Source organism: Ascaphus truei, chromosome 16 (genome assembly GCF_040206685.1).
Source record: "Ascaphus truei isolate aAscTru1 chromosome 16, aAscTru1.hap1, whole genome shotgun sequence".
Taxonomy (NCBI): Eukaryota; Metazoa; Chordata; class Amphibia; order Anura; family Ascaphidae; genus Ascaphus; species Ascaphus truei.
In genome coordinates, this window is record NC_134498.1 from 43,686,031 (window position 1) to 43,709,767 (window position 23,737).

The window sequence follows — 23,737 nt, forward strand, 5'->3', positions numbered from 1 at the left end:
TATATATATATATATATTTACATTGGTTTGAAGCAGCGGGCCTCTGGCGCTGAATGCAATCAACTTCAGCTCCGGGGACCCCCTGTTTCCCGAGCAGTCCTCTGTTGGGGGTTCCGGTATTTCGGCAAAGTTTAAAGACCCCTATCACGCTGGCCAATAGGAAGTCGCACCGAATGACGTCACGGCTTTCAATTGGCCCGCGGGGCACGGGAGCTTCGAAACTCCGCCATTATGCGAACCACAGCTAGCTGACCACCGGCACCCCTTACGGAGGTATGTAAGTCCGGAAACAGGGGGTCCCCAGAGCTGAAATGATTGGGATTCATCTCAGAAGACCCCCTGCCTCTATCCTATGTAAACAAAATCGTCAGCTTGGATTGCCACTTTAAGTCAAGGTGTGTATTAGATTGCTGGGCACGTAGGGGGTGGGGGAGAAAGAGGACTATATGCTGACAGAAATAGCCTTAGTCACCCAGCCTGATCGTAATCTGAAACTTAGTTTCACTTTGGTTAGTGTGAAGTAACTCCTCAGATATGGCTGCCCGGACATACACAACAATTCTCCTAACGTTTGCCCTTGTGTACATGGCCGACTCTTGGTGGCCAGTTTTCTCCGCTCTCGGGGTTGGCTTTGCTTCCTATTACATCTGGTCATGGAAATCTGAAAGTGAAACTGGATACCATCAGGAAACCAGGACGGGACAAACAGAGACAAGTGCAAAGGTATGATTGTAATCCTGAGTAAGATCTGAGGAGGCTTCCCAATCTGATGTTATTGAAGACCAGAAAATGGCCCATTTCCGGTGGCATGTCAGTAGCAAAGTCAACAAAGCGACCAATTCTAGATTGTAAGCTCCTTGGGGTAGAGGCATCCTGCCTATTGTCTCAGTTTAGGCAATCCAAGAGGCAATCCAAGCTGGAGATTTTCTTTTTTAACATTGAAGCAGGGGGTCTCCGGACCTGAACCTCATTCATTTCAGCACAAGGGGGCCCCCTTCTTTCGGAGATATAGACCACCATAGGCGGTGCCGGTAAGCGCTCCGCCTTGGCTAGCAGAGATCAATGTGCATCCCGAATGTTAAGTGGGAGTCAAACCATATGCCCAGGTATTTAAAACTAGTGACGGGTTAGGATGGTGTTAGGAAACCTACGTGAAAATCCTGGGCTCGTTGGGAAAACAATGAAACACATACTATTATTATCCCCTTAGTAACGGCTGTGGTCATGGAAGCAGTGGCAGACTTCTCATCAGGCCCGTTAGGGCTGGGCCTAGGGCGGTAAAAATGTCCGCCCCCATATACATTTGCCGCACTCTCGGGCCTGATGGGAAGTCACTTACATATGTCGGGGGCCTCCTTCCGATTCGCAGCGTCAGGACGTCACCAACGTGGCATCACAAGGCGTCTCGTTGCCATGGCAATGTGACGTCGCAACGTCAAATGACCCTATACTGAGACCTAGGCATCAATAAACTCTTACCAACTGTTTGCTTTATTAACCCCCCTGTAACCCACATGGGCAGCTGTGGCTAAGGCCTCGGATATAGTGCGAGCGCGACCAGAAGCATGACGTCACACGCGCCTGAACTTGCTGAGATTCGTGGCCTGCATGTTTGCGCTATGGGGGGGGGGGGGGGGGTCGGGGGTGCGGCTGTGACATCACGGAGCTGGTTTGCCCTCATTGGGCGAACTGCTCAAGTGACCCGGCCGTCGTGCGGGAAATTCAAACTTTGTTTGCCGAGCACCGGTCGCCCCGTCGTGCTCACGTGTGCACTATACACATACACATTGGCGTCCTAGTGTTTGTTTTCGGTGCAAGCGATATCGCTCGCGCCGTCTCCTGCACTATGGATGCAGCCTAACTGGTCACCAAGGCTGGCATTATGGTCCCTGCGTGGCTGCGTGCCAAGCGATTTGTAAACTTGGCTGCAGGAGATTATAGACGCATTGCGGGGCGTGGCGGACGTGTCACGAAGCTGGTTCACCCTCATTGGCTGAACCAGCTCACGTGCGCTGACGTCACACGGCCAGAAAACACCGATTTTCTTGTATGCTGAGAACGCTGCTGCTTCAATGCGCTACTTTGCCGGCAGTTGCGCAGGTGCTGGGGTAACTCCCATAAACAAATACAGCAGAGTTCTTACCGGGCGCGTGCGCGCTTAGCGACGCCGGCACCATAATCCCAGCGTTAGTGCTACCAAGAGGTTTATATATACCAGCACTACATTGCCTACCGCCTTGCATACAAAAGAGGCTAAAAAGGAATTGTTTGACAATAACTCACTATCCTTTATGGCAGGGGTGCTTAAGACCCCCCAAATGTTTTTGTCACGTACGTATTTATTTTACATGTTGATTTGTTAATGGAAGGTTAATTGCCCGACTGGATCAAGGTTATGAGGAGGGAATGTATTTGGGTATATATATGCCAGCCATCAGACCTATAGACCCAACCCCTGATGAAGCATCCAATGATGCGAAACGCGTAGAGATATTGAGGTCATCACGTTTTTTAATATCAGACACTGACGACAGATGTTCGATGTCCTCCCTAACCCACGAGGGCGCTATGACTGGCATCGCAGTAGTGCTGCAGCTCCTCCACAAGAAATTGGGACTAATACTGGGACTTTGTTCCTTTGGGTGATTTTTCCATTTAGACCCAGAGTGGAGGGTTTCCGGATACACCACCATGTCCCCATGTGGGGAGGATAGTCTAACGAGATGTTATTATGCATGAAAGTTTTCAACTTGTTCATTTTTTATATAAATTACTACAAATTGTTATTGATTGTGTCTCTCTATGTGCTGTTTTTTTGTGTTTGTTGTACTCCATTTGCCCCCGGAGAGAACTTCGAGCAGCAGGACGGACATACTTTTGGGATTTAACTGGGAGTCGTTGAGACCAGCATGCACTTGGTTCTTTCCTTCAGTTATCAGTGTCTTTACTCAAGCAGCCACTCCCTCTTACATCAATAACTTGTTGTTGCCAACTTGTCTTGCTTTCCATAGGAGCATCACTTTCAGGAACAAGATGAAGTTGACTACTTTCCTAATAATAGTTCAGTCCTCATGAAAGCCCTGGAAAGAGGTACTCAATATTTATATTTCAGATGATCTACCTCCCCTCCCCCCACCTGTGAACTGAAAATATATTCGGGTGCACAGAGTGGGGAGTTAGTGCTTTGTTATAGCTGTTAATGACATAAAGATGTTAGTGTAGGAGAGGGCAAACTCCAGTCCTCAAGGGCCACCAACAGGTCAGGTTTTAAGGATATCCATGCTTCAGCACAGGTGGCTCAATCAAAGACCGAACCACTGATTGAGCCCACTCGGTGGCGGATTTCCCATTGGGACCTAAGGCGGCCAAATTTTGGGGTGGCCAAATTTGAGGGCAGCATGCACGATCGACGCATTCACGTGCGGCAAGTGCCGATCACACGTGTGCGTCCAGAAACGTGACATCACAAAGCATCGTGTTGCCATGGCAACAAGACGGCGTGGCGCTGGAGGAGGAGGGCGGCACCAAGTAAGTGCCTGTGGACGGCATGGTTTTTAAATCCAACGCTGCAGCCACCTGTTCTGAAGCAGGGATATCCTGAAAACTTGTACCTGTTGGATGGCCCTTCAAGACTGTAGTTGGCCACCGCCCGATATAATGTCACCGTGGTAAGATATTCAGAGTTAGGTTTTGCAGATTCATTTGGTCTTGGTTTACGTTCCCCGAACGTTTGGTCATCATTCCTTGTCTCTTGACAGTGATTGGCTCCATCTACTCCGTGTATATCTCGCCATGGCATTCTGCCCCCGAAGAGATGAAGGATCAACCTCTTTATGGGGAAATAAGCCAGACGATAAAGGACACCTTTTTCAATCTCCGAAGAAAGACAGCGCATGTGGAAGACTATGAAATAATAAGTGGTGTAGCGAAACTTCTGATTAATCACTTAAAACGGTTCAGAAAAGACAAAACCACGAAGAAGTAAGGACAACAATGTTTTGATATCTAGATCTTGTGATATTTTGGTGAAATGTAATAAGAGGGGCTATTTTTCCAGAGAGAAGACCCACAAGGAAGAGATAGATATCCTAAGAAAGCAGACAAAGGTTCTCCTAAATCACCTGTTACCAGTTCCCCAGAAGGATTCAGATCATATAATGCTCTTTCTAACTGAAATCGTAGCTATAAATGGTAAGTCCCACCTGGCTTCCAGTGATCATATTGAGGTAGTGAATGAGATCAGGGGATTCTTTTCTGATGGAGTCCCATATATTGTATTCTGTTTGTAATTCGGTGAGTAATAGTCCAATTTGCTGTTTCCCGGCTTGTGATCAGATTTCCACTTCCAATGTCAGTTTCCAAACAAAATCCCTTTTCAGGATACATCACGGAGGAACGTAATGATATGCTAGAAATGGCCATAAAATGGTCATTAAAGTGGCAGGTGATCAGTTCAACTTGTTAATACTTTTAACATTTAATTTTCATCCCAGTCTTAGAGCCGGTCATAAATATATTGGCAGATCCTGGATTTATCAATCAGTCGATAGTCAACAAGTTGGACATACCACCTGTTGGAACCCAAGAAAAATTTGACACATCCACTGAAACGACTGAAGATTTTAATGAACCGGCTGCATCAAAATCCAGCCTAGAGAATGATGGTGCAAAACCCACTAAGTAAGATTGAAAAAAAACCGACAAAACATTTCATGGGGTAAGAGCATGGTGTAGTGGTCAAAGTGTTTGCCTTCCACGCACAAAGCTTTGGAGTTCATCTTCTGGCTGGACCTCTTGTACTCTGGTTCGGCTCGGATTACACTAATTTGGGACTTTTCAAAGTAAGGGTATGTTCTCTAAGCTGCAAGATCCCTGATCCGTGCAATTTGACCCACAAACCCCATTGACTACGATGGGTCTTCCGTGTAAAATCAGCGATCTCACAGCTTAGAGCAGGGGAGTGCAAACTTTTTTCCCTGCGCCCCCCCCTGCTGGCAGTTCCCCTCTCTCCGTGCCCCCACCCCCGCTTACCTCGGCTCCGGCGTCGGCTCCAGTGTCATGACATCACATTGTCATAGCAATGTGATGTCACATGACCCCGCGTTGCCATGGCGACGCGTCTAAGAAGCCACTGGAGCCACGGTAAGTAAAGTTTACAGAGGCCGTCGCTGCTTCCCAGGTACTTAACGTATGCGCCTTTGGGAAGCGCGCAGGGCCTCTGTAAACACCCGCGCCACCTGCAGTCAGTCTCGCCCCCAAGTTTGTGCACCGCTGGCTTAGAGAATAGACCCTCCAATGGGTCCCTGGCCCATAAAATCTCATTCTAAGGCTGCGCTTATAGTGCTGGCGACGGCGACGCAATGGCGATGGTGATGTCACACTGCGGTCACTGGAAAAATCAAATTGACTTGACTTCCAGCGATCACGACCAAGCCATCGCTCTGTCGCTCTGTCGCGTCGCATCTACTATAAATGCACGCAATGGCGGCAATACATTTATTTTGCCGCGACGCCGCGGGCACTATAAGCGCAGCCGAAGGCACATACAGAAATGCCACACTAAGCTATTCCCATCAGGAATCTTCCGTCACCGGAACAAGTCTTACAGACCATACACTTTACTGGCATCTGATGGAATAGCAACGTTTAGTATATATGAGACAAAACCCGTTCCCAGGACACTGCCGGTACCCCGAGCGTCTCCTTTACTCCGTACAGCTAAGAATGATTGTAACATTGTGACATTGTTTCCTGCGATGCACCATATATCTATTTGCATTTGTATAGGTTTATTAACCTGTGTGCCGCTTAGTTTGCCGCAATAATGACATAGAGGCCCTTGTTTACTAAATGGTGCTGCTCCATTTGACGCCTGGCAGCGTCAGAAGACGCCTTAGGCTGCGCTTATAGCGCCGACGATGCAATGTCGCGGCAAAACAAATGTATTTCCGCCATTGCGTGCGCTTATAGTAGAAGCGGCGCGATGGCTTGGTCGCGATCGCTGGAAGTCAAGTCAATTTGATTTTTCCAGCAACCGTAGCGTGACATCACCGTCGCCCTCGCGTCGCTGTCGCCGGCGACAGAACTATAAGCGCAGCCTTACAGCCCACTAAAGTGCATAAGGTATCTTCCAGCGCTGGAAATTGTCTAATGCAAAAGTGGACAACTGGAGTCCTCAAGGGCCACCATGAGGTCAGTTTTTCAGGATACCCCTGCTTCAGCATAGGTGGCTCAATCAGTGGCTCAGCCTTCGACTGATCAACTCCAGTCCTCAAGGGCCGCCAACAGATCAGGGTTTACGGATATTCCTGCTTCAGCACAGGTGGCTCAACCAGTGGCTCAGTCTTTGACTGTGCCACCTGTGCTGAAGCAGGGATATCCTGAAAAACTGATCTATTGGTGGCTGGAAGACTGGAGTTGCCCATCCCTCGTATAATGCAAAAGCACTGCTTAGAAAACAAGGCCCATCATTTCTTGCCTGGCTGCATTATAAATAACCTGAAGGGGTCATTCATTAAACTGCAGCCCGTGGCTCTGCGCACAGATACTCCTATTAAAGTCAGCGGGGGGTTCCAGGCCACAGTGTCCCCGTTGAATGAATGTTTATAAATAAAGTTGAACTTATTTTGTATTTATTTCTTTTTAAGAAAGAAAGGTGGAAAACCGTCAGCCAGAAAAGGTAACGCACATTAAATATAATAAAAATCCCCAACAAATCAAAGATTTTTTAAAAGGCCACAAGAAGTACTTCTGGACTCAGAGCCCCCCCCCCCCCAAGAAAAAAATATGTATATAATATGTATCCTTGTTTCCATGACAAATAGTGGGGGTTCTGTATTGAAGTCTCCTGGCTGTAGCATTGGGACAGGACTACAGCAAAAAAACTGCAACAATATATATATATATATACAGGACCAGATTTATGTAAAATAAAGCTCTAATTTGAAATATAAAGAGTAAATTTGACCCAAGTTAAAACAACAAACTTTTGTTAAAGAATCCTTTTTGTTTGAAGGATTTAATGAAGTTGCATATATACACATGCATAATATATATATATATATATATATATATATATATATATATATATATATATATATATATATATATTTTATACGCACACACACATGTATACATACATATATTTAAATATACATACACTTATGACTGTATTTTTGATCCCATCCCTGATTTTCCGTTCTGTTTCTCTCAGCATTGTCCTTAACTGAAACTATCATTTCATTGAAAATTCAGCTAAATTCCTGCGTTGCTTTGGAGTTAAAAGACCCGATGACGACGCTCCTGATATGTTCCGGTCGCTGCCTGCGTGCAGGGACCCTGCAGATGTTGCACAGAGCGGTAGCGACGAGGTGAGTTCCGGTCGCATTCTGCTGACTTCTTCATCTATACTACGTGCGAACGCTGCTTGCCTTACCTATATACCTATATACCTTACCTGTATACTCCTTTCTCCTGAGAACTCTCTAACTGTGCCAAGGTGTATGTATCATTTTATTTACATAGCGCCATCAGTGTGCGCAGTGCTGTACAACATTGCAATGGGAGGTAAATACATTACAAACAATGGGAATAAGTGCAACTGATAAATAACAACATAATGCTAACGGAGACCCTGAGCCAAAGAGCTTACAATCTAAGACTTACAGTATGTGCCCCTATTTAATATGTTGAGAAGATGCGTCACTGTGTTGGAGAAGATTTTATCACTATTCACTTAAAGACGCAATCCAAGCGGCACTTTAAAAAAAATAAATGATATATATATTTGTTTTAATATATACAGCCTTCGATTACCTTTATTGAACACTAATTACCTAAGCTACCGATCAATACGTTCTCCCGTGATCATCGATCAGCAAAGATCCTGCTTCCCAGGGTTCACTAAATGGCCGCCTTTTAGTTTCAATCAATCCTTGAGTCAGTGTAACTCCGCAGCTACAATGTATTCTTATATTACTAAGGTAACATTATCTATTGTTGCAGTTTGCAGCTCAAACTGCTGGGAACATTAGCAACAAATGATCACAAACAGGAAAGTGTTGCAAATATCTTGCACTGCTGGGGAGGTGGGCTAAACTTGAACTTGAAGAACTAAAGAACTCGGGAGGAATTATCCAGCTCAGGTTTTATAGAGAGAGCGCATCATTCCTCCCATCACCTCCGTATTGCGTTCTACCAGGACGGGCATGATTAAGGAAAGTATTTAACCCATGATTGGCATCTTTAACCCAACGTTTAGTGGCCCAAAAAGGGCAGGTGGGAGGAACCCATTAAATATGTGTATTTATTTCTCTGTAAGGAGACTTCCAGTGAGGATGATTCACTTGCAGAGACATCGCTGTGTGATACATTGTGTCAGCTGTGGGAAAAGGAGGGCTGGAGCGCCACAGTCTGTGATGTGCAGGTAAATCGGGGGAATTAAATGAGCTTTACTTCTAAACAATAAAGAATTGTATTTCCTCCCTAGGTGGGGAGCAGGGGGTCTCTGGAGCTGAACTGTGTTAATCTCAGCTCCGGGGACCCCCTGATCTCCGAGAAACTTACATCTGAAGGTGATGCCTGTGCGTCAAATCTGTTTAAATACCCTTCGTCGTCTAGGCCAATAGGAATCCACAAGGGATACCGTGGCGGCCTCCTATAGGCCCGTGGGACGCGTAACCTTCAAACAGATACTTTCCAGGCCCCTTTGGAGGTTAGTATCTCAGAAAGCACCGATAATATATATATATATATATATATATATATATATATATATATATATATATATATATATATATATATATGTAGAGGTATCAGTACCGTGTTAGCCGAGCTTCAATAATCACTTGCTTTCATTACCTTTTGACACCTCTAGCCATAAATCTCATCCACACCGGGGGAAGGAACAGCACAGATAACATTCCAAGAGACACTGTTTTTTAAGTAACCTTTTGCTTCATTCATTGTAACATCGCCGGAAGAAGAGATCAGTGTATCTCGAAAGCTCGCACAAATAAAAGCATTTCGTTAGCCACAGAACGGTATCATCTATTTATTTTTTGATTATATATATATATATATATATATATATATATATATATATATATGGTAAACCCCATCCTTTAGCTTCTTTGCATACCCAGTTAACCAACCCCACACTGATGAGACCCATTAAGGTCGAAACAGCTGTCGGTGGATGGGTTTTCTGGGTATGCACCTTAACCCTGGCTGTGCTCAAAGCTGTGACCATGCAGCAAGCTTAAGCCTATAGGGAACCATGTTAAAAATGGTTTTTGAAGCAAAAAGTGGCACTGTGTGCTCATTTGCATGTCATTTCCCAGAATCCCTTGCTGCAGTGGAAGTGCTGTGTGCTGGGTGATAATGGTGAAAGGTGGGGTTGCAGACCTGCCTAAGACATGCAGATGAGCGTACAGTTGTATTTACATTTGCATATATATATGTGTGTGTGTATTTTTAATTTTTTTTTAAACAAATCCAAGATGTAACTCCACTTTAAGTGTTGTGCGAGGAAACTGAACTCATACTGACAATGATTACGCTGCAACGTATAATCATACTGAATATGCAAACATAATAAGTATCTATTTCCATTTTTATTTATTTTTTAAGTCACAGTTATCTCACAAAGTGGGGGAATACTTTTCCGAAAGCTTATTTTCCTTTGATGAAATAGCTCTTAAATGAACCAAAACACCGGCTTATATATCAGTGTCAACCAAGTGCTAACTGGGGAATAATACACCAGATTTGTTTTAACAATATGTTTTTCTTCTATGTTAAATTTGGTGCTATTGTTTGGGGGGGTGGGGGGTGGTGTGTGTGTGTGTGTGTTTAATTCTATGTGTTGGCAGTGCGGTCAGTTTTCAGGTGTGAACAATTACTGTATAACTACCATTGAAACTGAAGAGGAATTCTTGTGTGTAACATTCAATAATACCATAAATTGTATTTTACATTCAAAGGGGACAGACAATATTTACAAGATTCGTGTGGCAAAGGAACACAGTTTGGATACTGAGCTCTGGAGTGTTCAAAGAAGCGAACACGATTTTATCAAGATCCACGACAAGCTATGTCAGGTAAGATGCCCCATGGTTCAGCTTCATTCCTTCGCTGAGGTTCTCTGTGGATGTCTATTCATCAAGGCCAGGGAGGGCCTATGCCAGTCCTCAAGGGCCACCAACAGGTCAGGTTTTTAGGAAACCCCTGCTTCAGCACAGGTGGCTCAATCAGTGGCTCAGTCATAGACTGATTGAGCCACCTGTGCTGAAGAGCCACCTGTGCTGTCTTCAACGGAGTCATTGATTGACCCACCTGTGCTGAAGCAGGGATATCCTGAAAACCTGACCAGTTGGTGGCCCTTGAGGGCTGGAGTTGGCCACCCCTGATCAAGGTCATGCAGTTTGCTCCTTGACATTGTGCAATAATGTTCTCTTGTAAACCAAATATACTTAATGCATGGGAAGCAAAAAGAAGAGAAACTTTAATAGTTCCCATTATAATTATGTGGCAAAGAAAACCTTTCTTTTTCACCTTCATACAGTATGTTTAAGCAAAAGTGGCACCATGAGACCGACGTGAAACTACTTCTCCTAGGTGCGATCCCCACTCTTTTCTCCCCCCCACCTCTTCTCTCTCCCCCCCACCTCTTCTCTCTCCCCCTCACCTCTTCTCTCTCCCCACCCCACCTCGTCTCTGTCCCCCCACCTCTTCTCTCTCTCTTCTCTCTCTCCCCCCCACCTCTTCTCTCTACCCCATCTCTTCTCTCTCCCCCCCCACCTCTTCTCTCTCCCCCCAACTCTTCTCTTTCCCCCCCTCCACCCTCTTCTATCTCCCCCCTACTCTATTCTCTCTCCCTCCCTCTACCCTCTTGTCTCTCCCTCCTACCCTCTTCTCTCTCCCCCCTACCCTCTTCTCTCTCCCCCTACCCTCTTCTCTCTCCCCCCTACCCTCTTCTCTCTCCCCCCCTCTACCCTCTTCTCTCTCAACCTATCTTCCCTCTTCTCTCTCAACCCCTCTTCTCTCTCTCCAATCCTCTTCTATCTCTCCCCCCTCTTCTCTCACTCCCCGTTCTCTCTCCCCTCCCTCTTCACTCTCTCCCCCGTCCCCTTTTCTGTCTACCTCCCCCCTCTTCTCTCTCCCCCTCTTCTCTCTCTCCCCCCTTCTCTCTCTCCCCGCTCACCTCTTCCCTCTCTCCTTCCCCCTCATCTCCCTCCCATCACTTTCCTTTAATACCTTACGATGACCCCAATTCGTTCCGCCTCTCTCCCCTTCTCCAGCATTCTTACTTTCTCCTCCCGTGCCAAATGACTTCTTCTCTCTCTTTCTCTGTCTGCTCTCTGTGTAAACTTTTATAGCTATCTGGCTCTCCTTATCTGCCACCAGGCTATGTACATTATGATGTGACCAGTAGGATGTAACGTGCCAACTGACTTCCTCTTTTTCTTTCTACATCTGTTGTCTGTGTAAACTTTATAGCTATCTGACTCTCCATATCTGCCACCAGGCTATGGGCATTATGATGTCACCAGTATGATATCAAATGCCAGATACATAGCCTACCAGTTACAACACCCAGTGTCTGACTTACTTAGACAAATTGTAATAACTCATACAATTTAAAATAGAAGGTATCCAATTTCCAAACATAGACAAAAACCTTCTCCTCGATCTCAGGAACCATCAGGCTAAATTTAGTTACGATATCTTAAGAGGTGTCCAAATACATAGCGAACAGACAGACAACTTTCCAAAATATATAGTAGATAAGATGTTCCATAACGATTGTGTCAAAACAAGATAAAAGATTTTTTAAAATGTAGCGTCTAACTGATGGCAAATCGTCCACAATAAAGTTTTACATGCGGATAGAATTCCTTAAAAGTAAAGCATTTTGTGTAAAGTCTTTTTTAGTGTTTAGTGTTGAGATATCATTGCATGATATGACACTGGGGTTTTTTTTTGTTTGCCTTCCTCTGGATCAGTAAGTAAGTACGGATATAGGATAAAGTATCTGTTGTCTAAATTTAGCACAGGTTGAACTTGATGGACGTACGTCTTTTTTCAACCTCATCTACTATGTGTAAAAATATATCCGACTTTCAGAATAACCCGGATTTAGAATTATCATCAGAAGATCTAATGGCAAATCGAGACCAGTTCAGCAAGATGCTGAAAACAACACCGCACACATTTGTAAAGGTGAAGTATAACTATTCATTATGGAATAAAGTTGGTCATAGTATACAAGGAAATAACAGGTAAATGTCAGCGATTAACCCCTCAGGGAAACGTAACCCCCTCCTGTGCCAGAGATGTCTGCAAGGCTCACATAATATGTATTTTACTGAGTGTTTCACAATCTGTAAAAAAAAAAAAACAGGGGCATAAAACTGTATCATTAATGTTGATTTGAATATTCAGGTATTTCTCTTTTACACATGAATCCTTCAACTAAAGCAGTGAAAGGTGCTATAAATACTGTTCCATTACAGATTGTGATGGTCCGTCAGGACCGGACAGGTCACAGATTCCTGTACACTCACCTAAAGCAACTTCCTAGTACCTTGTGGAAGCCACCTTCCCATTGCTAGAGCAGATTGAAGCCCTATTTATTTGAATGGGGCTGAATGTTGGGCACCTAACATGGCATCTAAGTTTGGGTAGCAACTGGGCCTGTACAATTCTCCGTATTGTATAATTCTGACACTCTTTGAGTTCCACTGGGAGAAAAGCACTATATGCAATGAAGTTATTATTATGTGACTTATATTGTACCCAAATAAGCAAGACAAATCACAGGCTTACAACTATAGTACTGTATATACCAGGGGTGGCCAACTCCAGTCCTCAAGAGCTAGCAACAGGTCAGGTTTTCAGGATATCCCTGCTTCAGCACAGGTGGCAAAATCAGTGGCTCATTCGAAGTCTGAGCCACTGATTGAGCCACCTGTGCTGAAGCAGGGATATCCTGAAAACCTGACCCGTTGGTAGTTCTTAAGGACTGGAGTTGGCTACCCCTGGTGTATAAATGTGTTGGTCTGTGTATATATGCGCGAGTGTGCACACTGTATATGTCTGTGTGTAGATTGTGTATCTCTCAATGTCTGTTGTAGTTAGTACGGTAATAGTTGCATGCGTGTCTGTATTTGGTAAATCATTCATACAGTTAGGTTGAGGAGGATGGGGGCTGGCAATAGTGGCAGGTGGCATCTTTAAAATGAGTGATAACATATCTGCTATCTCCTGATTAGCATGATTGTGCAGTAAGATGCATGTCCTCTTCTCTTAGGAACTGGTGGACCGGGTCAAAGCTCACCATGACCTGGAGGCCTTCTATTTCCTATCTCCTCTGGAACAGCAGGAGGAGGGCAGACACATATTTCAGAATGTGCTGAAAATCCTTCAAGAAAAGGAGGTGTGTATGCAATATGAAGCTATTTTTCAGAACTATTTGCAGTAAAATACCATTAAAAAGGTAGAGTATTTATATGTACGTTCGACTGCTCTGCATGTCATGATAGACCTGCAAAGGCACACAGGGAGATATTTACTAAGCTGTATTTAAGGGTCACTCCCTCCTAGGACCAAAGTGAACTTATTCCATTGACTTTTTGCAGGAGTCTCATCTGGAGGATTGATACTTTTTTTTTTTTTTTACTAAGTCTGACACATATAAGTATTTTAAATGTGTTTTTTAGAGTTGGGAGAAGGGTTTGATTTCCTCTGGCTGCTCCCTTGTGTGTGATGTCACTGTGTGATGTCATTGTGCGCTCAGCGAGTGCTTGTACAGCCAGAATCCCCACCTCCCCATTGGTTCTCTGATTAGGACAGGGGGGGATAAGGGGAAAGAATACACTCAATTGACAAACACTTCCCCATTCAGATACCCATAAGAAATTCAACTGGCTGACTATGGGATTAGAAAACAGACGTCACTTTACAATCCCTTCAAAGTAAAAGTGATTGTCTTGTAGTTTAGTAAGTAGGACTGATAATGGCCTGAGCTAGACAAAGTAATACGCCCATGTTTTAGACTGGCGACTGAACCCACAGCCTTACAGATCCAGAAACTCCTTCCACACATTTCCCCATTTCTAATTAGTAACAACCAGATTCGTTTTTATTTGCATACTGTATACAATGCCTCATATTACCATGGTATACATCTTGTAAACGCTCACAATACAATTCCCAACATAGTTACATAGTTACATAGTTACATAGTAGATGAGGTTGAAAATAGACGTACGTCCATCAATTTCAACCTATGTTAAATGTAGATGACAGATACTGTATCCTATATTTGTACTTACAGTATATTGATCCAGAGGAAGGCAAACAAAAAAACCCAGTGAAATATCATCTAATGATATCTCATAAGGGAAAAAAATTAATTCCCTCCTGACTCCAAGAATTGGCAATCACATTACTCCCTGGATCAATATCCTTCCCATGTTTACTTATTTGGTATATCCCTGTATACATTCCCTTTCTAAAAAGATGTCCAACCTTTTTTTTAAACAAATCTATTGTATCTACCATCACAGTCTCCAGGGGTAATGAATTCCACATTGTAACTGCCCAAACTGTAAAGGACCCTTTCCTTTGTTGCTGGTGAAATCTCCTTTCCTCCAACCTAAAGGGATGCCACCGAGTCCTTTGTACTGCCCTTGGGATGAATAGTTCTTTTGAAAAATCCTTATACTGTCCCCGGATATATTTGTATATAGTTATTATCAGTGGTTGACAAATCACCAAAAAATCTACTCGCCACCTAGTACCAAACGTGTGCTGCTTGGGCCAATATTTACTCGCCCGGGGGTTAAATCCACTCGCCCGGGGCGAGCAAATGTATAGGTTTGTCGAACACTGGTTATTATATCCCCATACGTTAGATTGTCCATCCCCTTTATTAATTTGGTGGCTCTTCTCTGCACTCTCTCTAGTTCCATAAAGTATTTTCTAAGGAGTGGTGCCCAAAATTGTACTCCATATTAATGGTGGGGTCTTACTAATGCTTTATAAAGGGGACATAATTATGTTTACTTCCCTTGCATCCATTGCCCGTTTAATGCAAGATAAGATCTTGTTTGCCTTTGCAGCTACTGCACTATTGCTAAGCCTGCTATCTGCAAGCACTCCTAAATCCTTCTCCATCAAGGATTCCCCCAATTTATCCCCATTTAATTCGCAGGTTGCCTGTTTATTCTTGTTTCCCAAATGTATAACCTTACATTTATCTGTATTAAAACTCACCTGTTTCCAGTCTATCCACAAGTCCTTCTGAACAGAAATTACATCCTGCTCTGATTCTATTACCTTACACAATTTAGTGTCATCAGCAAAGATGGACACTTTGCTCTCTATGCCAACCTCAAGGTCATTGGTAAACAAGTTAAAAAGCACGGGTCCCAGTACCGATCCCTGAGGTACTCCACTCACCAACTTTAGCCCAACCTGAAAAAGTTCAATTTATTACAACACTCTGTTCTCTGTCCTTCATTTCAATCCAGGTGCAAATATTTTTACCGAGTCCAAATTCTATTTATTTTGTACACTAACCTCTTGTGTGGAACCGTATCAAACATAGTCCAACATAATCTGCAGACAGTTTGTTATCGCCTGCAGAACATCCTTGTGATTTTGATTTCAAATGACGGAGTAACAAGGACATCACCATGCCTGAAAGAATAGTAATTCTGGGCTTTTTTTCCTGTTAGAGAATACCGGCCTTCTCAGAAGACAGCTCCGAGATGAGAGAGGAGGATACTTCGCTGTCTAGCAGTACTGGTACTAGCCATGAATCCAACGACTCTGATCCAAGTGATGGGAGCGGTTTCAGAGCGCTGAAATGTAACCGTACTAAAAAAGGTAATGCAAAAAGTACCTATTCAGAGCTGCTGATTGTCTTGAAGATTTCACCAAAAGATGTGAAAAAAAATATATAATGTGCCGCAGTACGGCCGAGCATGTGAGCGTGCAAATGCACGCGCATTTTGAAAAGACAATATAGTTTTCGCTCGACGGCCACGTCATGTGAGCGGTTCAGCCAATGAGGGCGAAGCAGCTGCGTGCGCCACGCCTCCCGATTGCCTCGCAATAAGCGAGAGTTAGTGCATGTTTCACGCGTGATGTCAGGCGGTCGCGCACAAGCATGCACTATAAACGCAGCCTTAGAATCGGACTGGATATCAATCTTCCGGAAGCATAAAGTATGGCGATATCCATAGGTGACAGGTGAAGACGCTTAAACACACATATAGTAATAAATAGTGATTTAAGGTGAAAGTGAACCTTAAATATACAATACAAAGTGAAGTAGCGTATGTGACAAAAAGGAGTGTAACAAGGGTTATAATAAACTTATTAGTGTGACTAATAGTGATGTGAAAACAAAGGTACAATAATACAGATGTTTCAAGGTATTGTCTTTGTGATTGTCGAAATCTCAGAACCTCCGGTGGGAATTTGCTTCAGATTCCCTTTAGCATGTACACTTTTCCAGAATCCAGAGGGAGCGTTTCTCCAAATCACCCAGAAAAGAAGAAGAAATACAGGCATACCCCGGTTTAAGTACACTCACTTTAAGTACACTCGCGAGTAAGTACATCTCGCTCAATAGGCAAACGGCAGCTCACGCATGCGCCTGTCTGCACGTCCTGAACAGCAATACCGGCTCCCTACCTGTAGCAAAGGTGTGCGCAAGCGGGGAGACTATAGAGCCTGTTACACATGCGTTATTTACATCAGTTATGCACGTATATGACGATTGCAGTACAGTACATGCATCGATAAGTGGGAAAAAGGCAGTGCTTCACTTTAAGTACATTTTCGCTTTACATACATGCTCCGGTCCCATTGCGTACGTTAATGCGGGGTATGCCTGTATATAGTGTATAATTGCTGCAAAAGGGAACGGGGTCTCGGCTCCTTGAGTCAACCTACTTACAGTGTGTTTGAATAAAAAAATGCCAATCGCCAGTGGCAAGTGCAATTTCAATCTTCTTTGATCAGGTAAGTGGTACAGCATGGTGCATAAGTATCTCGAAATAAGGGAAAACAGAATGACGGTGCAGACCAGTGTGGCTTTTTATCTTCCAAGAAATAGCAGCAGTAAACAAGGTATTATATATCAGGAATACTGAATAATTACACCAAAACATTATTATGCTACTATTAGGGGGCCACAGAAGCACCATTTACAATGCGATATCTCTCGTTAATAAAAGGGCGTTACTTTCTTTACCCTGAGACCTCTTGGCATGAACGTTTGAGTCCTTCCATGTTCCACGAAGAAGCCAAGATATTGTTCCAGAAAGTTCTAATGCTTCTGAGGCGCTGACACTTTGAGGGTTTTGCTTTTTAATGTTACAGGAAGCTGCTGGAATGCGAGATGGTTAACAACGATTGTCTTCTCCCTTTGTATGTATTTCATAGGTGGAGTCTTGTCCCACAGTGTGACGGGAGCTCACTCAGCCTCGCTTTCTGAAAAAGACCCGGTATGTTAAAGCAGGGGGGGGGGGGCTCAACTCCAGTCCTCAAGCCCCCCCAACAGGTCAGGTTTTCAGGATATCACAGCTTCACCACAGGTGGCTCAATCAGAGACGCAGTTAAAGACTGATTGAGCCACCTGTGCTGAAGCAGGGACTAATTGAGCAACCTGTGCTGAAGCAGGGATATCCTGAAAACCTGACCTGTTGAGGAGGGGGGGGGGGGCTTGAGGACTGGAGTTGAGCCCCCCTGTGTTAAAGTAATCAGAATGTACATACAGTGTTATAGCACATGTGTTAACACTGACATCCTGTACACTGTTTCAGGCTGGATATATCCCACCTGTCGTTGTTTACCTTGTCGTTAGTTGGATTGTAACCAAATAGTTTTCCTTTCCTCTCACAATAAACGAGTAGTTTCTGATTTGGACGGAAGTAATAATAATCTCAGCATAGGATATATTTGCAAGGATTGGTACTTTCCACCACTTTGCTGCCCGAGAGACAATAGCAATGTGAGTTTAAAGTGCAATTCATTAGGCCTCGTCCAGGTAGGGAACGGATACGCTGACGCTCCGACGCTGCGCCCTGCTCTGCCGTGCTTCTCCTGGCCGGCTAGGTGCGCGGGCGTCTGGGGGCGGGGCCCCCGACGTCACGGAGCAGGTTCGCCTTCATTGGGCAAACCGCTCACGTGACGCGCTTGCGAGCAGCAAAATCAATTTTGCTCGCTCGGCAAACGGCTGAGCGCCGAGCAGGCGCACCCGCACAGGCAGGCCACGCGCATTGTCGCAACGGGTCCAGCGTGAGCGCGCGTGCCCACTCAGCACCACCCTGGACGAGGCTTTAGCTGGGTAATTTCGCTCTGGCAGGGAAGGCGAAGGCATCACGGCGTCTCTGGGGTTTGTATCTTTACCTGATGTAGGCTGCTTCACAAGAGGATTCTGGGACGGACACTGACGACATCTTCACTTTACGCAAGCGGCCCCGGAAAGCCAATATGAACGCAAACAGCATCCAGTCTGATCGTATAAACACGCTGGAGCATGACGGACGGAGACGGCAGAAATCGCGGAGATCACTTCTGCAAAATGAACTCGCTGAGAACCTGATGTATTTGGCAGACGAATTATTGTACGGTAAGACACATTATTTCATATTATCTTTCTATAATATAAAAAAAACATACACAAGAATGAACTGTATGCAGGTTACACAATGCTAAATACGCACTATTTGCACAACACATCTATTCAACTTTTGTTGTTTTACCCTGTTAATTATTAGATAAAACAAGTGTGTGATATGTATGTAAGTATGTATGTATATGAATATGTGTGTATATATATTGAAACACATTTTACACCCCAACTTTACTGTTTACACTACCATTTGACAGATGAAACTGACAATGACCAAAATAATTTTTCAGGTGGTAACTATGTGTTTCGGTTTCTGAACAAGTGAGTACAAAGCTGATTCTTTGTTGTTGCATCTCGCCCGGCCCGCTAATCTGTAGTACCCAGTTAAGAGTTAGTTACTCTTCCAACAGGACTGGGGGACAGCACGTGCACACAGCGGGCATCAATGGGGCATTATTTTTGTAGGAATAATGCCTTTGTCGTGCCTCAGTTCTGTAAGCAGAATAAGCTTCATGGAGTCTCTAGTCACTAAAATGCCATGGTCATTAATAATTGTTATGCACTCATACTTAGCACTGGTTTATATTGCAGCATATTTACCCTCATGGAGAGCATTACTGAACAAACATTTGTTACTATTGTACCTTTTCTGTATATTAATTTGTATGTGTTTTAGAGACTTAAGATCTTTTTCTGTATAAGCCGAAGTGGACGATAGGGCTGTTTGTGGCCAAAAATCACCATGGACTTTAATATTTTGGGTCGAACAGCCACTCTGGCCGAAGTAGAATAAGGCCCTTCATACAGGGGTGGCCAACTCCAGTCCTCAAGCACCACCAACAGGTCAGGTTTTTAAGATATCCCTGCTTCAGCACAGGTGGCTCAATCAGTGACTCCGTCATAATGACTGTGGCACATGTGCCGAAGCAGGGATATCCTGAAAACCTGACCTGGTGGTGGCCCTTGAGGACTGGAGTTGGCCACCCCTGCCATAGTGAAAAGAGGACGGTCAGTGTTATACTGTGTACACAGTGGATATGTCACCACCTTGACCAGGGTCAGACATACTCGTCCATTTCTATGGTTCCAGGTTTACCAACAAATTGGGCAAAGAAATTATATCCCGGCATCTCTCTGAGATCTTTACAGAAGAAAAAATAGTTTCGTACTTGGATAATATCAGTGATTTGATACAGTCTAACGAGGGCCCGTTGCCACAGCCACAACCAGAGGGCCTCCCCACCAAAGCCCTGGAACTCATCATGAAGGAATTGCAACGTAAGTTCTTGTGCTGAGGTACCGATCAGGTGCAAAACAAAATGTAAACACTCCAGCTGTTCCAGGAGGCTTCGTTATGTTTTACAGGGGTAATCTGTGATATTCTTATTACATTCTGAGCCAGGACTAGGAGTACCACTTTGTGACAAAAAGGGCTTGTGTTTCGTGTGTCTAGAAAACATACACAATCTAAAACTTGCTGTGAGGTCTATATATATATATATATTAACCTCTTGGTTTCCAATGTCTTCAATGCAACCACAGTGCCACTGCTTTTTTAAAAAAAAATTTGATCAATGCCCTGTCTTTAAAAAATGAAGCAGAAATGTGGTTGGGTGAAAAAAACATGGCGCCTCACATGATGGAGCTTATGCACTAAAATCATAGTTGAACTTTTTGTGTGCGTGAACTTTAGCGCTAGAAAATGCTGAATGTTGAATGCCCCAGCAATACAATATCAATTAAATTAGATTGATGCGTATTTTTTTCATTCCGACCGAGTGCTGGTAAATATAAATTGATAGTGTAATGTTATTTAGAACGGCCTGTCTGTAGAAATAATACATGTAATGAAATGGCCGTGCTGCATCAAATAAATGTTTGGTTGATACATAGCCATTTAATTCTGCTATTAACAGACTTTCTGGGGTTTACGTCCAATAGAAAGGGGAAGAAATAATTCTGCCACAGATAGACATTTCAGGTTAGTACGTAGACCCACACAAAGTCAATTTAATATGAGATTTTCGGGCAGCAATTTTGCACCCCCCAAAAAAGTTGTTTGCGGTGTTCAGAATGTGCGCCGTATGTGTTTTATCTATTTAAAGGGTTTTCGATTCTGGTTACACTTGTGAAGAGACATGTCAGATCGTCTCATGGAGCATTTCAAGACCCCGCAACGAATAAAGAAACTCTTTTTGTAAGTAACTGAAACGGTTATTCACAAACTCCATCTAATATGGATAATAATATACCGTGTATGCAAAACCTTTGCAGAAAATGCAGGGGTGAGAAAGAGTTACAGGCGATGTCACCGAATTAGTTAATACTGTATGCCTAAATAAGTGATGTTAAAGCAACAGCCATTGTATTGTATGCGAGTGTATTCATTGTATTGTGCTTGAATGTAAAAATAACATTACAAATCCCCTACCTCCTCACTTCTTTACACGGGTCTCCCAAGGCAATGCATAATGTGTATGTAAACAAAACAAAGAAATTAACCCCTCCAAAAAGCGCTAACCTACACTAAATATAATTAATTACTAAGTGCTAACAATAATGTGCTAAACAATATGTGTCATTGCAAACATCAAAGTGAGAACAAAAAATATAAATCAAGCAGCTTGGTGACAATAATGACAGGCTATTCCAAACCTGATAACAGAAGTGCACAAACAAATATAAAGTCCCCAGCGCTATAAGTCCAAGATACCGTGACCTTAAAGGAAGTCTCTGATCTTTCAAGATGGTAGTTGGGCTTGATAAAGATGTTCCAGATGGGACGGTGTCTTTGATGTAGATGAGTACACCTTCTGAAATACAGATGACAGACACACCTGATTGCGCAGCGTATTTCTACAATCAGATCCCTATCTAAGATAGTACAGAATCTTACTCACATAAGTTACGTCAGTATGTTCATTGGAGAGAATCTGTGGTGGCTCCCCTTCTCCTCTGTTCCTCTCACGAACCCCCGTGTGGAGACAGCTTACTGGGATCAATCACAGTCCTCAATGGCGTCAGGGATGGATCCGTTGCGACACCCCCACCGACGTGAGATAAGATGGGTACAATATGGTGCACACAGACACGCTGTCGACCCCTGACGAAGTGACCATGTGTCACGAAACGCGTAGGGAGGAGGAGCCTAGTGTTTTGAGCCATCGCAGCACCTGTAGTCCTGACACGAGGAGGGTTCCTGCAGTACTGACGTCACACGCCGAGTCGACAGCGTGTCTGTGTGCAGTGTACCTCCCCGCTGTGCTGGAAGGATTTGCAAGCTGCGGACGGCATTAGCGCGGAGTATCATCCACACTGCACCATGTGAGTGTATTTTAATGCTTTGTGTAAGTGTTTTAGCCTATTAAAGTAATTACATACCACACCATATTGTACCCATCTTATCTCACGTCGGTGGGGGTGTCGCAACGGATCCATCCCTGACGCCATTGAGGACTGTGATTGATCCCAGTAAGCTGTCTCCACACGGGGGTTCGTGAGAGGAACAGAGGAGAAGGGGAGCCACCACAGATTCTCTCCAATGAACATACTGACGTAACTTATGTGAGTAAGATTCTGTACTATCTTAGATAGGGATCTGATTGTAGAAATACGCTCCGCAATCAGGTGTGTCTGTCATCTGTATTTCAGAAGGTGTACTCATCTACATCAAAGACACTGTCCCATCTGGAACATCTTTATCAAGCCCAACTACCATCTTGAAAGATCAGAGACTTCCTTTAAGGTCACGGTATCTTGGACTTATAGCGCTGGGGACTTTATATTTGTTTGTGCAATAATGTGTATGTACAGTATGTTACTGCCACATCCCTCCCACTACCCGCACAGCACACTGCTGAGACAATGTTACGCCAAGTCAGGAGTGGCCAACTCCAGTCCTCAAGAGCCAGCAACCAGTCAGGTTTTAAGGATATCCCAGCTTCAGCACAGGTGGCTCACGCAACGACCGATCCACTGATGGAGCCACCTGTGCTGAAGCAGGGATATTCCTAATACGTGGCCTGTTTGTGGCCCTTGAGGACTGGAGTTGGCCACTCCTGCACTAGGCGATTGGCAGCTCGGTTTCTGCATTCTAGAAGCCCTCTTGACTCTTGTGCCTAACTCAGTCAAATTGATGGGGTAAGATAAGAATGGAATTAAAAGTCTCCATGTCAAATATGCATCCAGCAAATTAAACTTTAAAATGGTAAACAATGCAGCCTTGTCATCCCATGCTCCATGTACATAGAGTATTATCTTACAAGCAGAGATCCACGTAGCAGTGAGAGGCTGGGCGATAGGGTTATATTCCCAGACACTGCTAGGGCAGTGTCTCAATTATCCACAAAGCTGAATGGGACACGAGCAGAAAAGTCTTTGCCGGGTGTAGGGGGCAGATTTAATGTGTGTGAAATAAAAAATAAATACCCCCCGATCTATTTCTCTGGAGTCTTTACATTTTCCATCTGCTGGGAAGTTCGATCCACTTGACACACTGTTGTGTTTGTGTTTTTTTTTCCAGGCGCTGGTGACATTCTTAACCGGACACGTTACTGGCGAGAAGGAGAGCTTGGATATTACCAGTGATTAACAAGACCGATAAACAGTAATCATGCACCGGTTTAAAAAAACCTCGCAAATCCATTTGCTGTCATGTTATTGATGTCATCTCGTTACTCATGCGAAACTCTGTGGCTTTTTGCCTTCGTTAGACTCCAGTGACACCAGGAGGTTCATGGACGTTGATGGAAAAATACACAATAATGTGGCTGATATATATATATTAAATCAGTCTGTTGGCTGTCGGGGAGACAAGGAACAGATACTGCGCTCGTACTAATTGGGCTAAAATATACTAGTGACATGTTTACATTTCGAACCTAAGTCTGTGTAACAAAGGAGACATGTGGTTGCTTATTTTTTTAATCAAAATGTGATTCAAACCGCCAACCTCGTCACGGTAACCTCCGTTTAGCAGGTACCTTCCCTGAATATATGCAATTTCTTATTGTCCTGTGGACTAAACTTTGTGAAGTATGTGAAAGTGCCCTGAAGGGGTTAAATAAATGAAGCATATATTTGTGA

General features: G+C 44.0%; 1 protein-coding gene across 5 annotated transcripts; it reads left to right on the forward strand.

Moving 5' to 3' along the window:
• The first annotated feature begins 483 nt into the window (after nt 1-483).
• Nucleotides 484-23,737, forward strand: LOC142467536 (uncharacterized). 5 transcript variants are annotated; one of them, XM_075573358.1, is made up of 18 exons: nt 484-723; nt 3,012-3,090; nt 3,759-3,981; nt 4,058-4,191; nt 4,494-4,680; nt 6,648-6,679; nt 7,255-7,370; nt 8,321-8,425; nt 9,984-10,100; nt 12,127-12,222; nt 13,313-13,438; nt 15,744-15,894; nt 17,461-17,522; nt 18,436-18,649; nt 18,943-18,973; nt 19,743-19,930; nt 20,758-20,849; nt 23,175-23,737. In XM_075573358.1, the coding sequence occupies exons 1-18, from the start codon at nt 535-537 to the stop codon at nt 23,241-23,243; spliced, it is 2,211 nt and encodes a 736-aa protein (XP_075429473.1). In that variant the 5' UTR covers nt 484-534; the 3' UTR covers nt 23,244-23,737. The 5 variants fall into 5 exon arrangements, 4 of the variants coding, with proteins under 4 accessions (XP_075429473.1, XP_075429474.1, XP_075429477.1 ...); XM_075573359.1 differs by having other exon boundaries at nt 15,744-15,876; XM_075573362.1 differs by lacking the exon at nt 23,175-23,737 and adding an exon at nt 20,569-20,633.